The sequence below is a fragment of the Ornithodoros turicata genome, unplaced genomic scaffold (assembly GCF_037126465.1).
Source record: "Ornithodoros turicata isolate Travis unplaced genomic scaffold, ASM3712646v1 Chromosome24, whole genome shotgun sequence".
In the NCBI taxonomy this organism is placed as follows: domain Eukaryota; kingdom Metazoa; phylum Arthropoda; class Arachnida; order Ixodida; family Argasidae; genus Ornithodoros; species Ornithodoros turicata.
This window is the reverse complement of record NW_026999345.1, coordinates 1,177,873-1,193,807: the sequence shown is the minus strand read 5'-3', so window position 1 is coordinate 1,193,807 and position 15,935 is coordinate 1,177,873. Positions and strand designations below refer to the sequence as shown.

General features: G+C 48.8%; 1 protein-coding gene across 1 annotated transcript; it reads left to right on the top strand.

Moving 5' to 3' along the window:
* The first annotated feature begins 1,296 nt into the window (after positions 1-1,296).
* On the top strand, positions 1,297-8,992 carry LOC135373419 (uncharacterized). Its single transcript, XM_064606633.1, has 11 exons — positions 1,297-1,375; positions 3,725-3,961; positions 4,128-4,271; positions 4,346-4,446; positions 5,324-5,452; positions 5,628-5,732; positions 6,191-6,320; positions 7,114-7,179; positions 7,320-7,525; positions 7,902-8,061; positions 8,519-8,992. Coding segments are annotated over exons 7-11 (555 nt in total). The 5' UTR covers positions 1,297-1,375; positions 3,725-3,961; positions 4,128-4,271; positions 4,346-4,446; positions 5,324-5,452; positions 5,628-5,732; positions 6,191-6,319; the 3' UTR covers positions 8,641-8,992.
* The last annotated feature ends 6,943 nt before the right edge of the window (positions 8,993-15,935 follow it).

The following is a 15,935-nucleotide window of genomic DNA, read 5'->3' as shown; positions in this document are numbered from 1 at the left end:
GTAGGGGTAAAACCCTGTTTTCTCTTTGCTGGGTTTAAGTTCACCGGGACCGCTTTGTGGTGAGGGGAAAGTTTTTCCGTCCCCTTTCCCGGTCCACAGGGGCCCTCAAGGAGGCTAGGAGGGGTGGCGACCTTCTGTAATCCAGCCTGGAAGCAGAGGGGTGCGGGGGGCTTTGGCAACCCCCGGCGCTATCCGTCGAGTGGTGTGGTGCGAGGGCGCTAGCCGGTGGTGGGCCGAGGCCAGGCACGTATCTCGGCTAGCTGGGGCCTCTTTCAGGGTCTATCTCTGTTGGGGGGTCTTGGCTATGTACGGCGAGCACTGCCGAGTCATCAAGTGTGCGAAAGATGACAAGGGGTGTCCCCCGGTGGTCCAGTACTGCGAGTGGGGGCGCTCCGCGCCAAACAGACATAGCTAAATGCCACAAAGGACGACCAACTATAATACCCACCATGTGTTTGAAATACAATTCATTCAAAGACGAGTGATAGGCGGAAGTAAGAATAATCTGCTGGGTAAACGGCGGGAGTAACTACCCATACAACCAGGAACGTCCGAAGGACGTCCCATATTGGTCGTATGTCTGCGTCTTAGGCGGATGTCGAATGGACGTCTACGGGATATCCGCTTGGGATATTTTTAATGTCCTGGCACAGTCAGGGTGGGACAAATGTTATGGACGTCCGCAGGATGTCTTTGTTATGTTCGCTTGGGATTTCAAAATTTCATGGGAAATAAGAAAGAACAGGCATATTGACCAAGAGAGGCCCTCGTTCTAGAACAGTCCTATACGGGCCTAAATGTTCGCGTTAAATATTGTCGACAAAAAAGAAGAGAAATCTTGCTTCCATCCTAAGCACGCGACAAAGCAACATCCCCACTGTTTGGCTTTTTTTTTTTTTGCAGAAGGTCGCGCAACAGCTTCTTTCTAAAAAGAACGACAATGCGAGAACTATATATATCATATCAACCAACTAGAACGCGCGCTTGCCGCAAGTGCTGTATGGCTCCGGCCGCCTTTAAAAAATCAAACCTTTCTATTGCGTGTCCATTTATCATTACTTTAGATTTTAAAACAAATCCTCAAATAATTATTTGAGGATTTGCTTGCAATAAGTAGTTGAACCCCAATGTATGCTTAAATATCATATAATAACGCGCAAGCGGCGGAAGCTGAAGGCCCGATGTCACATATGTTTCGGTTTCGCTTTGTGACGTGTTAATAAGGATATCATCATCGCTATCGCTATTACCACTGGCTAGCATGGCGTTCTGTCATGTCATCTGTTTATGTTCGCCCAGCTCTTGTCATCCCGTTAATCTTGCTGATCTTCTGCCCATCCTGTGCAATCGATGATTTCTATCCTAGCCGGAGTGCGTAAGTAATCTCGTTAAGCAAGGCGTTACGCTTTAAACCGTAGCTTTTCGTCTGAATGTCGTACATATGCTGTAGCGTGCAGGGCTGCCTATGTACAGTTGTGAGCAATGCCTAAAGTCAGTGACAAGCGACACATTTACCACAAGGCGTATAGGCAGTCAGATAGGACATTGGCTGCTTGTCATGTAGAAAGGGAGCCGACGGGCGCTGGTCCTTCGACCGCAGCCAGCCCTTTAAGTGAATCGTACGTAGGTCGTAGTGAAAGTGACATACCCAGCGACGCTTCACCAGTTTCATCAGATAGCACAAGCCTCCCTGAAGAGTTTGATGAGGAGCTACAGCCCACTCTAGTGCACGTCAGTAGAACGGAACCGAATACTTTGTCCGACATTGCACATAGTGTAAATGTACTTTCCGTTGGATCTATAGACAGGGACTTGGTAACGACATCAGAAGTATCTACAGATCTCTCGATCCTGGATAGAATACGAGTTTGGGCTGTGAACCACAATGTAACTCATGCAGCAGTGACGGCTTTGCTGAAAGTGCTCAGAACTCATCCTGCCCACGCTGATTTTCCCTCTGATGCCCGTACCTTACTAGGAACACCACGTAACACAGGAGCGAAGATTTCTCCCCTATGCAATGGCAAGTACTGCCACTTTGGGGTAGCAGCAGGTCTTCAGTCACTCTTCAGCACCTCGGACTGTTTGCCTTCAGTTTTGCAGCTTATCATAAGCATCGATGGCCTCCCCATCAGCAAAAGCTCGAAACTTCAGCTGTGGCCCATTCAGTGTACAGTCAAGCACTCTTGTAAGAGTGCAGTATTCCTGGTTGGTGTCTACGCCGGGACAGAAAAACCTGCTTCCGCAAATGAGTTTTTGAGTCCATTAGTTAGCGATCTCAAACAGTTGTGTTCGGACGGGATAACGATTAATGATAAAACCAGCCGTGTCGTAACTGAGAGCTTTGTATGGGATTCCCCAGCTCGTGCATTTGTGCTTTCTACGAAGGGACACAATGCACGTTCAGGGTGCCCCAAGTGCACTGTGGAAGGTGAATACAAAGTAAACCGGATGTGCTTTGTGGACATGAACGCACCACTGAGAACAGATGAGAGTTTCCGCGAACAGCAGGATTCAGACTACCATAAGGGCACATCTGTTCTAACTGAACTCGAAATTGACTGTATTTCTGCTGTGCCCCTTGATTACATGCATTTGATATGCTTGGGGGTTATGAGGAAGCTGCTATTGTTGTGGACCAGCAACCCTATGACAGCAGTTGGGCCAGGTGATAGGCAAACCATATCCGAATTGAATAGCTCTCTTGCAGCGCACATGCCAGTAGAATTTTGTAGAAAACCGAGGTCTCTGCAGGAGCTAGACCGCTGGAAGGCGACAGAGTTCAGGATGGTACTCCTTTACACTGGACCTTGCATTTTGAAAGGCAATTTGCGAAATTGACATGTACACGAACTTTGTTGTCCTTCATTGCGCAGTATCCATACTTGCCAAGGAAGGACTCAGTCAAGATCATTGTAGCTATGCTGACTCTCTCCTGCGCTTGTTTGTTGCACGGTTTGCGCAACTATATGGTGATCATCACGTGTCACTAAATGTCCACTGCTGCGTACATCTGGCTAAAGACGTGCAAAACCATGGGGCGTTAGACACTTTCAGTGCATTCCCATTTGAAAATAACATGAAGTTTTTGAAGCGACATCTGCGGAAGTACGAAACACCTCTAGAGCAGCTCTACAACAGGTTTGCTGAAAGACAGAACACGTTGGCAGTATGTAGACAATTGTCAGCAGGTGTTGAACTTCGCCACCCACATTCGTCTGGACCATTGCTGCCAGAATGCACAGGCCCACAATTCAGCACTGTAAAACTTCGTGGTTGTACCTTGAAAGTTACTGAAGGTGACAACTGCTGTGCAGTAGGGCAACATATAATTCAGATAGAGAACTTTGCTACTTTACGGTCCACACGGGAGGTCTGCATTTTAGGTCGTGAATTCCGTGTCAAAGAAGACTTGTATGTGAAACCATTTGCATCATCACGTATTGGAGCCCATGTACTATCTCACCTATCTCAGCTAAAATGTTGGCCACTCACTGGGGTGAAAAAAATGGTGAAGCTTCCGTTCAGGGGACATCACGTAGTCATGCCATTGCTACATGGATTATTTCAGTGAGTGGTGTAACAGTTGACTGCCGTTACCTGAACCCATATTATGGTGCATTGATTTATTATTATTGTCCTAGAGCTTTTGTATTTGTTTGCATCGGTACTGTTGTTGTACATTTCTCGATCTATCTCACATGTATTTGTCTTTTTTGTTAAGTGCTCTTGAGATTCTTTAAAAGGCCCCTGTGACAACATCTCTCAACGTGTGGGAATGTTTGCAATTGCGCACTTCGTTGAACGCAATGAGATTGAAGTCGTTCCTGCCATTGGATTAGTGGAACCCTGTGTAAGTGGCCTCAGGGTTCTACCGATAGGGCTAAGCGACTCATCTTGAAAGCATGTCCTCCTGAAGACACCTGGGTCAGCTACAAAGTCATCGTCCGGGGTATTTACTGTGAGTAGCCTAGTCCGATCATCTGTGAACACGTGTACACAATTGAGATGTTTTGAATATTTTTGCTTAGTGGACTCATTTTCATCCTAAGAAAGAAGCCACCTGACATTGTTGTTTACCCTACAACTGACATGGGATTTCACATTTTTGTTATTGTTATTTTCAGCTACGTATGCAGAAGCTCGAAGAAAGTTAAACGATCTGCAGTACCATTCGGATGTCAACTCTGAAGCTGAAATGAACACAAGAAAACGAAATCGTCTTCCGCCTAAACGTTTTTGCGAGGAATCGTCCGATGAATCTGATGGGGGTGCGTATACTTTGCTAACTTAGTACGGTTGGTGTACTAAGAAAGTGGTGGTGAAACAGTTACTTGCTTTATAGACAAAAACCAAAATGTACCCCCTTCCCTCCTGAAAAGTCTGGAGAAAAGGGACGCCATGGTAGTCTATCACAAAGGAACTCCGCAGAGCATGTAGGAAAATGTAAGTTAATTATTACGGATATGTTTGATTAACAAAGTAAGGTGATGCAGCAAGGTATTTTTTGAATTATATCTTTTGATCCTCATTCAGTGAAGCGACTCCTGTGCAATTTTGTGCTAAGTGGCATTCCTTGCCCTATTTTATACAGATATGTAGTTTTGTGCCAAAGTGCTCGAAACAGAGAATCGTCTGACATTGATGTCTGCACACTTATCACTGCCACTGGATGCAGTCACTGGAGAGAGGTTGATATTTTCTCCTTTCATCATCACGTTCGTCGCTTGAAAGATCTCGCACGCCTGCTCACTCCTGTTGTTGTCAAATCAAGCCTTTTGTTATCCTGAAACAACTGTCAAAGCCCATGTGTTGGGCATAGTTTCAGATGGACGTCTATTGCATACTTCTCGTTCATTTAAGTTTTTACTAGTTTCCAGCAGCTGTGACTGCGTGGGCTCGGCACAAGTGGGTCGAGTTCAGTGTCAAATAGGTATGAACTCAACCCAGTTACCCTTAAAGGGAATACTGTGGGTGTGGATCGCGGGAGCAACATGTCCTGATTAGTGTTTTCGATCTTGGTTGCAAACACGGCAGGCACAAAATGACCACACTTGAGCCTGGCCTCAAAATATTAATAGGTTAACAGCAGTGACAGAAACCCTTCAAAAGCATTGAGGCAAAATCTGTGCATGTGACCCAACAAATTACTTGGAAGTTTGCGACCTTTTGTTGTTCAATTATTGCTACTGCTTTGCTTATTGCTCCGACCACTTCAATCAGTGTGTCAGTATGTACAACCGCCACTATAAGGTAGTGTTGTGTGTGTTTTCAGTTCTGGTAGGGAGTATGTTTGTTATGACCATGTTCAAACATTCCTTAGCGAAAAAAAGGAGGCCACCTCCTTTGCTGGAAGAAACTGACGAGGAAGACCTTTTGCTAGATGTGCCACCTGTGCCACCTGACTTTCCATCGCAGTGTCCATCTTCCTCTAACCTGCAGTACTCAGGAGGTGAATAATTGTTTCTCTAAAAGTAACGTTTATCACTATTACACACTGCAGCGTGCAGCAACAAAAATCTGAGGCATTTCACTTTTATCACCTACTCACTTATAAAGATAGGTGATATGCAGAATCTTGTTACGCTTTTATATATTAAGGTCTGGACGTATCATTTGGTTTGTAGAGCAAAGCCAGTGCCCACCTTCTTTGCCAAATGAAAATCCCGAGGAGAACAATGGACCTGGTATCACAGCTTCACAGGGAGTGTTCACAGAGCATGTAGCAAGATGTAAGTTAAAAACTACTAAATATTTGTTTTGCAAGACGAGCTTTTTAAGACTAGACGTAGTGGACTGATGCAGTAGAGGCTGTCCAGTAAGTTGTAATACTTATACACATGCTTCAAAGAGAGCTGACACCTAGCATTTTCGGCCACAGCATCTCAAGTCAGTCACTGTAGATGAGTTGGTCAGATTCTGTACAGGACAGTCACTGTGAGATGTACGTTAAACATTTTCTGTGTAGGGAGGAGCGCTAATGAATGGTGAGAAACGTGAGCAAGTAAGCGCAATAATGCTGTTTGACGGGTCATGTAACTGTCTCGCTTATGCAGCCTTTTTTGGGTTCTTTAAATTTTCCGACAGAATATAAAAGGTTGTACGTGTCGGGGGGTGGGGGGGGGGGGGGGACTTTTTGTGCTGCTAAGGAATAAGTGCCATATCGTGATTACGTGATAATATTCTGCAGCAAAAAAAAAGGAAGTCACCTGCTCTACGAAACAAAGAGGATGACATTTTGTTTCATGTACCTCCTGCTCAGCGTAACACCTCACACCTGACTTCCAGCAACTCTCAATGCCCTGGTGACTCTACGATAAGTGCGTTATACTTATTTATTTTCTCTGTGTTCATTTAACTGTAACACTAGAGTCAAATATTGCTAATGCTCTCGTTACAAAGCGGAAAAATGGGAAATGAGGAGTACAGGGCATATAAGGGCATCCACAATGCAGGGCCTATAAACGTTCGGACTATTTATAAAGGTCCAGTACCATTATTATACCCAGACTACGTACAGACATACACCTTCCCTGTTGTATTTTTCTGGCTAGTAATGTTTCTTCAATACAGGAGCACACATTGTACAGTTTCACTTTGTATTCCCTTTTTATGTGTTCTTGCAGATTTTGACACTTCTCCAAAATGTGACTTTTTTCTTTCGTAACAATTCTTAAAATACCATTTTGGGATAGTTATGGGGTTTACTATAGTGAAATCGCCTGGTAACATGCGGGACTGACTACGTATGAATTTTGAATCAAATTTGAAATTCAGTATGATGCACTTTACGAGCATGCAGAAAATGAAAGTAACCCAGTCACTCATGTGTTGTAATTTAAAGGTGATGTGTGTTCCAATTTTTATTTTTTTTTGCTTTGTGTGCATGATTGAAATTTTTAAATAATACTCATATCAGTAATGGATGCAGCATGCATGTAACTACTTTTGCCTTTCGTTCGATATCTGCTTTTGTTACACATGAAAAATGGCAGATGTCATAGTTAAGAGAGGTTGCAACAGTTTGAAATTGTTTCTGTAGCAGTTCGCAAATGTGGATCGCGTATATGTGCATATCTTCTTCATCACTCATCTTCTGTTTCGCTTCTACAGTGTCTGAAATAATGCCTACCGAGATACACAGGATCCCGCCCTTCGAGCAACGGACGTCTCAAGAAGGTATCGCTATATTAGGATTTAAGTCTCCATTAGTTTCCTACTGTATTGCAAACTTTGCTGTGCAGTTCTGTCACCTTTCCATTTCATGACTTTAAATCTCTTTTACTGACTGGTGTTTACCTGCCTGTTCATGTCATCAGAGTGCAACAAGCAGATTTTACGGCTACTTCATGTGCTGCGACTCACACAACAGCAGCACGGGGAGATTCTCCAGGAGCTCTGCAAACAACGTGTCGTCATTAATGAGGCTACAGAGGTGCCCCTGCTTGTCGAGTCGCCATTCACCCTTGTTGAGACTTTGGAAGCGTTTAACACCTCGTTGGATGAAATCAAAGAAAGACGCCTAGTAAGTGTTTTCATTCTTCCACGTTTATGGACATGTATACAGAGGCGAAAGCATATACTAATTGTGTTTATCTTTCGCTATCAATTTTTGTATTTTTGCTGGTACGTGCCTTCTCAGACCATTTCAGGGTCGCCTGACCTGTCCAGTGCTAGTGTCTCGTATAACCTTAAGAACAGTATCCTGGTGATTGTTTTTTTGAGCTAATTGATATTTATAGTTCTGCTGTTCGCTTCTACTGTTCTCTTCAACTCTTACAGTTTCTCAAAAGGTAGTCTAGCCCCATGCACCTACACCCATTTCAGTTAAACTTCAACACTAGTGTAAATTCGTGTGCCTAGTTTCATATGAATGCTTGCCATTATATAATTCCTTTCAGGTGAAGGAGTTGGCCCAACTTGGGGGAAATGACGTAAGAGTTGCCACACGAAGAATGCTGGGATACCTGATGAAAGATGAAACCGCAGCAGAGTACAGCTGGCTTGGCAAGAAAGGGAAAAGGAAGTTTGCATTTTTGAAGTTCCCACAAGTGATCGTCAGTAAGTATGAAATGTGGTTATAAGTCCCCTATACTATTTCGGTGTAGTGTGGAATTCAATGCCTTGCTGTATGCTGGGGAACGACATTTGAAATAAAGCCCCGCGATCAAATTCCTGTTCCTACTACAGCATATATGGGTTTGGTTCAATTAGACGAGGTTTAAAATAATTCGTACCAAAAAACCAATTAGTCTCATGCTGGGTTGTCAGGAATTTAGGGCCGGAAATAGCACAGGGAACATCATGGGTAGGATACAACTTCTCAATTATCTGACTTATATGTGCTGCATATTCTCGCAAACTCTCGCAGGTGATAAATTCATTTCTTGTCTGATCAAGCTACAGGGATCGCAAGCACGTTCTGCAAACAGTTCTGCTCTTATGAAATAATAAGAATTTATGTCTACTTTGCTAATGTCATGGTTCCTTCACTTACAAGTGGAACTTCACTTTTCAGAGGCGATTAGGATGAACAAGAACATGAGCATGGCAACACAGGATGAAGTAGAAAGCACAATCAAGACTTGGTTACGTCACGCAAAGGAGAGATGTGGTAACAAGTCAGCCCCGGATGATTAATGGTTCCTGTCGCAACAGCAAGTAACTGGACAGTTGTGTTTTTGCCAGTGAGCGAGTAGCCTGGTGTCTCCCACATGCACCGTATCATCACCACATGAAGCACCATACTTGAAATTGCAATTTTAATGTACATTTGCTTTTGGCGTAAGCTAAGCTTTTATATTCTTGCACTTAACAATTTTTCCACTTTTGTATTTTGTAGAGGGTTTAGCAGCAACAGGTGTTCCTGCTAGAGTGTTATTTAACTGCCTTTAAGACATTCAGTCAAAAGTTGTCATTGCTCTTTCAACAAGTAAGTTGGTGGTGTGCACGTTGGTGCGAGTGACGTATGGCTTGATATTGTATCAACTTTTATGAGAAGAAAAGCTTACATTTCAGTGTCATTCACAAGCTGTGATATTTTTATGCCACTGTTGCCTTTCCTTTTACTGACAAAGAACATGTTATAAACATTCTGATAACCATATCATTGTGTCTGTGATACAGGCTGTGCCTGTGGGATTTTGGTCACTAGTTAAAAGTATTTTTGTATTCTTAAAGCTGGTTGTTGCAATGTACAGCATAACCTGCTGTTCCTACTGCTTTCTGTACCTTAGGCAGAGTATGCCAAATATGTGATGTTTTGTTTTTACCTCTCTTTTGTAGTGCAATTTTGTAATGTTTTCAGTATGTTTAATGCAGGCCCAGTCCAAAATATCCTGCTTGTTCAGCTGGACCTCTGTGTGTTGAGGCTCAGCTAGTTCACTTTTTTTGGAACATTGCATTCACTATACAGATATATTCATTGCTATCCTTACTATGTTACTACGAGGTAGTGTACGTTTGTGTCACGGTTAAACCAGAAATGCTTAGTACTTGTAGTGTATTGAAGTATATATGTTCATGCTCTCCGAATGCTAGTCTGTGAAGCTACAGTGTTTTCTATGCTGCATTTTTAAGTGCCAACCTGCGTTGAAGTGAAAATTTAAGTGTGTTCTGGAGCACAAATTTCCTGAAACCTTTGTATTGAGCATTGTCGTTTTCATGCTATATTTTTTTACGGAATGACCAGAAAAAATTTTACACTGGTATCAGCGCCAAAGTGCTTCCCAAGGAGAGGGCTCTCACATATCTCAGTTTGAAAAAAATCGGAGAGGTCGACGGGACCAACCTGCCTGATCTGACGTGGAATCACCCAATTATGCAAATGCATGTTCCATGAAACAAACGTGCATCACATATAGTTTTCTACCCTTGATGTGTATAATTGTCTGTTTGATTTGGCAGTGTTCTGAAATAAATTTTGAACCATAGCAACGTAGGTATGTCACTCCTTCTGGATGGTGGAACAAACCACATGATGTGGCTTGTCCCCCAATTACACCCAGAGCACACTGGACCAAAAGGGGAGGGGTACGACCCCAAAGATACGTCCTGTAATTGTCCGGAAAATGTCATGTCGGACGTTCTCGGGTTAAAAATAGAACGTCCGATGATGTTGCAATGAACGACCTAGGGACAGCCGAATGATGGTCTCTTGGACAAAACAGGATGTCACTGGGATATCCTGAAGTCCAGGGCATGATGTTATGTGGATGTCACAGGGATGTCTTTGTGTTGTCTGGGTATGACTCTCTTTCCGTAACCCCTCTCCATGGGCCGGGGGTAAGTGGCTTTCCCCTGTAATCCAGCAACATGAAGGCCAGGGGAAGGAAAGGGACGACCTTCCCCTCACAGCTGGAGGTGAGTGGCGTTCCTCTGTTATCCAGTGACTTGGAGGCTAGAGTGGAGGGACGAGGAAATGGTCCAAAGTGCCTATCGCCCTTAGCGGGCCCGTGTTGCGGCGGTCTATTACCCAGTTCATCGTGCGCTGGCGGCAGGTGCCGAGGATTCGGGGTTATGGGATCCTCCTTGCTGCAAGCCGTTGCGATGCGCAACACATAGCCTCTCGCACGGAAATGGTCAAGTCCACTTTCTCGTGGTGCTACCTGTTCCGCCGCCGGTGCTTCGGTGCGGGTGGGAACTGACGGAGCTCTGGCCTACCTCGGGGAGCTGTGGGCTGCCAACCCCAGCGCCCGTCATATTGCTGGCACGACTTTGCAAAGAAATGATTCAGCTGAGGCACCCCTCGGCCGCTGCTGTTGGGGTCCCTGCTTTCCACGGTTGCCTGCTGCATTGCGCATTCTGCTGCTCCTGCTGCCCATGTTTTGCCCGGGGATCCTGGAGCCGGTTCTCCGTGTCGGCCTTGCCGCGGCCGCCACGAGTCCCCCACCAGATGCCCCTGCCCCAAGTGCCGGCCACCGCTGCCCAGTGGAGGGTTGCTACAGGTCTTTCAAGACATCTAATGGGCTGGGACAGCACATCCACAGGTCCCACCCCGCAGTCTGTAACGACAACATCATCACTGAGAGGAGGAAGGCCAGATGGTCACCTGAAGAATGCCGACTGCTTGCCGAAACAGAGGTCCACCTGCTGCGCAATGGTGCCCCCCTGGACTCCATCAATCAGGCCAACTTGGACGTGCTGCGTTCCAGGGGTGTTCCGAGGATCCTGGGAGCCATCAAGCGACGGCGGCGTTTCGCTGCTCATAGGGAGCTGGTCCACGAAGTGGAACAGCGGTACGCACAAGACAACGAGGATGCCCGGGCCCCGGAATCTGCGGATTCACCTGCTCCCGCGGAGCATACGTTGCCGGATCCAATCCCCGAGGTGCCGGGCGCCTGCGAGAGTGAGGTAGTCTACCCCAATGACCTCTTCCTGGCGATCCTGTCGGGCCTTGGAGACAGACTGCCTGCAGACAACGCTATCACGAGTGACCTGCGAATCGTTCTGGCCTTTGCTCTGGAGAGGGAGCCGTTCCTCGACCTACTAGATGACCTCCTGCAGCGGCACTTTACCTCAGCTCCGCCCACGACTGGTACAGGGAGTCATCGTCCACAGCGCTCTGCCGTTCTCGTCAGCCGAAGGCTAACCCGGCGGAGGGATTTCGCAAGAGTTCAAGATCTGTATAGGAAAAACAGGAGGGCTGCGCCCACCAAGTTCTGGACGGAAGGCCGGAGCTGCCCGCCTGCGATGACGCGGCTTTCCTCGGCTACTGGGTGGCAACTGGTATTTACGTCTCCATCCCCTTCACCCCTGGATCCCCTAGCCACAGCTGATGCCCTGGGTCTGCCTCACGTTTGAACTCCCGTCGGCTGCGAGGAGATAGCTGCTGCAATGCCAGATGGACCCTCTGCTCCAGGTCCCGACCTCTACCCAGTCGCAAAACTCAGACGATGTGACCCGAGCCTGCTGGCCACGATCTTCAACCTCGTTATGTTGTCTGGCAGACCACCAACCTACTTCAAGCGTGCGAGGGTCTCCTTTATACCCAAGACTAACGACCCTACCTCGCACGGGGACTTCCGCCCCATTGCTGTTGCCCCGGTCATGCTACGCCTTTTCCATCGGGTGCTAACCTGGTGTCTAGCGGCTGCCCTGAACCTCGATCAGCGGCAGCGCGGGTTCGTCAACTCGGATGGCTGAGCAGAGAACTTGCTTCTTTTTCGCTCTCTCATCGCTGAATCCCGAAGGAAGCTGATGCCCGTCTACATGGCTACGCTAGATTTACGTAAGGCCTTTGATACTGTCTCCATTTCGGCCATTACCCACGCCATGAGAGCCGGCGGCGTCCCTAAGCAAATGCAGGAGTACGTGCTCCGCCTATACGAGGGGGACGTCATCCTCCCATCCGGTCACCTCTCCACCACCGTGGTTCCCACGAGAGGCGTCCGCCAAGGGGACCCCCTGTCACCCTACGTCTTCAACCTGGTGGCGGATGCGTTCCTCCGCTCGTTGCCGGGCGCCATCGGCCCCCAGCTTGGGCACGCGAGGGTCAACGCCCTCGCTTTCGCCGACGACTTGGTTCTCGTCACTGCAACTACCCAGGTCCTACAACAACTCTCGGACGCTGCCACGGCCTACTTCGAGCAACGGGGACTACACTTCGGGATCCAGAAGTGCCGGACGCTGTCCCTCGTCCCTTCGAGGCGCCAGAAAAAGATCAAGGTTGTCCGATCCCGCTACCTGGAGATACCTGGGGGCGGACTTCGGTGTCCAGGGGCTGCGACCAGCACCTGACTGTGGCCTTCAACACATGCTGGATCGCATCTCCAGGGCCCCTCTGAAGCCCCAGCAGCGACGCTGCATCCTAAAGCAGTACTACTTACCTCGACTGCTTCATACCCTAACCTTCGGCCGTCTCTCTTTGGGACTCCTGAGAGACCTTGACAACAGAGTCAGAGCCGCCCTGAGGAGGTGGCTTCGGCTCCCCAACGACCCCAAGGCCTTCTTCTGCACTCCTGTTCTTGCCGGCGGTCTAGGGGTGCCGGCTCTCCACCTGATGATCCCCCGCCTCAAGACCCTCCGTCTGGAACGTATGGCGGAATCAACGGCGCCCGCCTTCAGAGAAGCCGTCAGGACGCCTGCCATGTGTGCGGAGTTGACTATGGCGCGGAAAGCACTAGTGCACGATGGGAGTACCCTGCTCTCCGCCGCGGCCACCCGACGCTGCTGGTCCTCAAGACTCTACGCTTCCTGCGATGGGGCAGCGCTGCAGGAGGCCTCTAAGGTCCCCGCAGCGCACGCCTGCGTCAGCGATGGACCCAGGCTCATGAGAGGCACAACTTTCGTGGACGCAGTACGTGTCCGGGCCAATGCCCTGCCCACAAGGTCACGGACCGCAAGGGGGCGCTCAAGAGACCGTACCTGTAGGGCTGGGTGCCTGATGCCAGGCACGAGGACCCCCACCATCGAGGGCTTGGCACACATCCTCCAGCTGTGTCCACGCACTCACGGCATGCGGGTCCGTCGCCACGACAGCATCCTCGCATGCTTGTGTGGACGACTCCGCCAGTGCGGATGGGAGATGACTAGAGAGCCGCACATGGCAACCTCCAAAGGTACCAGAAAGCCCGATATAACTGCCTTTCAGGGGGCGGCTCGGCCATCATCGACGTGCAGGTAGTTGGCCGCTCCCGTGACCTGACCTCGGCGCACCTTGACAAGGTCACCTACTACTCTACACCCGAAGTCCTCACGTTCGCCCAAGGCTCAGGGCCCCGGCCCCCGGAGGTAACCTCAGCAACCATCAACTTCAGGGGCATCTGGGCTAGACCATCAGCCACCGATCTCCTCCGCATGGGCCTCAAGTCAAACGACCTCACGATCATCGCTGTTCGGATTCTGGAGGGCTCCGCCCTCTACCCTTTGGAGAGAGTTGTATAACCGGAGCACCGTCCGCGCTCCTCCAGCCGCCCCTCTGGGGTCTTAGGCTGCAGCTACATGTCTCGCAAGCTGTCCCATGGCCGCCCTTAGGGGTCATAGGACGGAGGGCTAGATGTATTTGCAGGTTCTGTATTCTTTGTTTTTCTTTTTGGGTGCTGCAACCCCTAGTGGCATAATAATAAAGATGTTATAGCTAAATGCCACAAAGGACGACCAAGTATAATACCCACCATGTGTTTGAAATACAATCCATTCAAAGACGAGTGATAGGCGGAAGTAACAATAATCTGCTTTCCCGAGCGGAAACACATGGGTAAACGGCGGGAGTAACTATGACTCTCTTTCCGTAACCTCTCACCAGGGACTGGGGGCGAGTGGCTTCCCCCTGTTATCCAGCAACATGGAGGCCCGGCAGAGGGAGGTGACGACCTCTGCCTCATAGCCCGGGATGAGTGGCTTCATCCTGTCATCCAGCGACTAGGAGGCTGGTGTGGAGGAATAAGGAAGGGCCCGGAAGTGCCTGTCGGCCTTAGCGGGATCGTGTTGCGACGATCTGTTACCCAGTGAATTGGGCGCTGCCGACTCGTGCTGACGGTTGTGGTTATACGATCTCCTTGCTGCAAGCCGTGTGATGCGCAATACAAAGCCTCTCACACGGAAACGGTCAACTCCACCTTCTCGTGGTGCTACCTGTTACCCCTGGTACCGCTTCGGAGGGGCAGGGAACTGACGGAGCTCTGGCCTACCACCTGCCACGACGGGGCTGCCAACCCTGTCGTGGCGAAAATTTGCTGGGCACGAGTACGCAACCAAGTCAAGAAGAAAGCCGGCGCCGAGGGGCGTCGGCTCTCAGCACGAACCCACGCCAGCGTACCCCATCAGAGCCTGACCGAGACCCGACAAGGCCAAACTGTTGTTCCTGTGGCGCATCCTTTACTACGTTGAAGGGACTTCGAGTCCATGCCTCTCTTAAAAAGCATCTGCTGCCAGATCTTCAAGTATCAAGTACTGTAGCTGTTACTCCACAATCATCAACAGCCCCAGCAGCGACGAGCACGGACCTGGATGGAGTGCAGGCAAAACCTACTCGATCCAGTCAACCACCCCTAGGGGCAAGGAATGGAGCCCAGAGGGCACGTGACCCTACTATATCAGTTGATAGGAAAGATAACCTAATACCGCAAGCTTCCACACAGGATGACCTGATGTCGCAAGTTTCTTCTCAAGCTTCTGCCCTTTCTCAAGCTGCTGCCCTTCTATTTATATGCCCGGAATGCGGATCTGTGTTTAAATCGAAGATTGGACTAGGTTGACATCGCAGAGCGAGGCATCCCGTACAGTATCACAGCGAGATAACCACTGAACGGGTTAAGGCGAGGTGGTCTCCGGAAGAGGAGTATATTTTAGCCTCTACCGAAGTTCGGTTATTGAGAATGGAAGAACCACCGCGCTTCATTAATCAAGCTCTTGCCGAGTTGCTATCAGACCGCTCAGTGGAGGCAATCAAGTGCCACCGGAAACGTGCTACGTATCGCGTGTTAGTGATATCACTACTGTCTCGACAGGATCCTGCTCTCGATCAGATGACAGCGCCCCCTGTAGTCCAGTTACCGGCCGAGCAGTTGGACCCGATGGAAGATTCTAACCGTGTCCGTGATCTCCAATCAACTCTACCTTTAGATTTACCCAGCGGCCATCAGGGCATTATCCCTACAGGGGATGAGGAGAGAGGGGAAAGGAGGCAGGAAGATAACAGCCAGACCTATGGCATCCAGGGTCCCCCTGTCAACGAGAATCCGGGAATGGATGTTCGTGGTCCCTCCGCAACCAAGAGAGAAGCCATCATGAGAGAGTTGACGAAACTGACGAGTAAGACTCCACCTGACTCGCATCAAGGGCGACGCTTATATGACATCGCGAAGACTGCGCTATGTGGCCATGACGTGGAGGCTCCCCTAAATGACTACATCAGGGACGTCTTCTTCCGGGACGTGACACGAGACAGGGATGAGAGACGAGCGAGACCCGTAGCGCAGAGGCCAAATGTGCGA

What these genes read in the sequence shown, in the direction of transcription:
- LOC135373419 (XM_064606633.1), top strand. An exon ending in AAATCAAAGAAAGACGCCTA is followed by an intron (nt 7,526 to 7,901) that starts GTAAGTGTTTTC and finishes AATTCCTTTCAG; the next exon opens with GTGAAGGAGTTGGCCCAACT. An exon ending in GTTCCCACAAGTGATCGTCA is followed by an intron (nt 8,062 to 8,518) that starts GTAAGTATGAAA and finishes TTCACTTTTCAG; the next exon opens with AGGCGATTAGGATGAACAAG.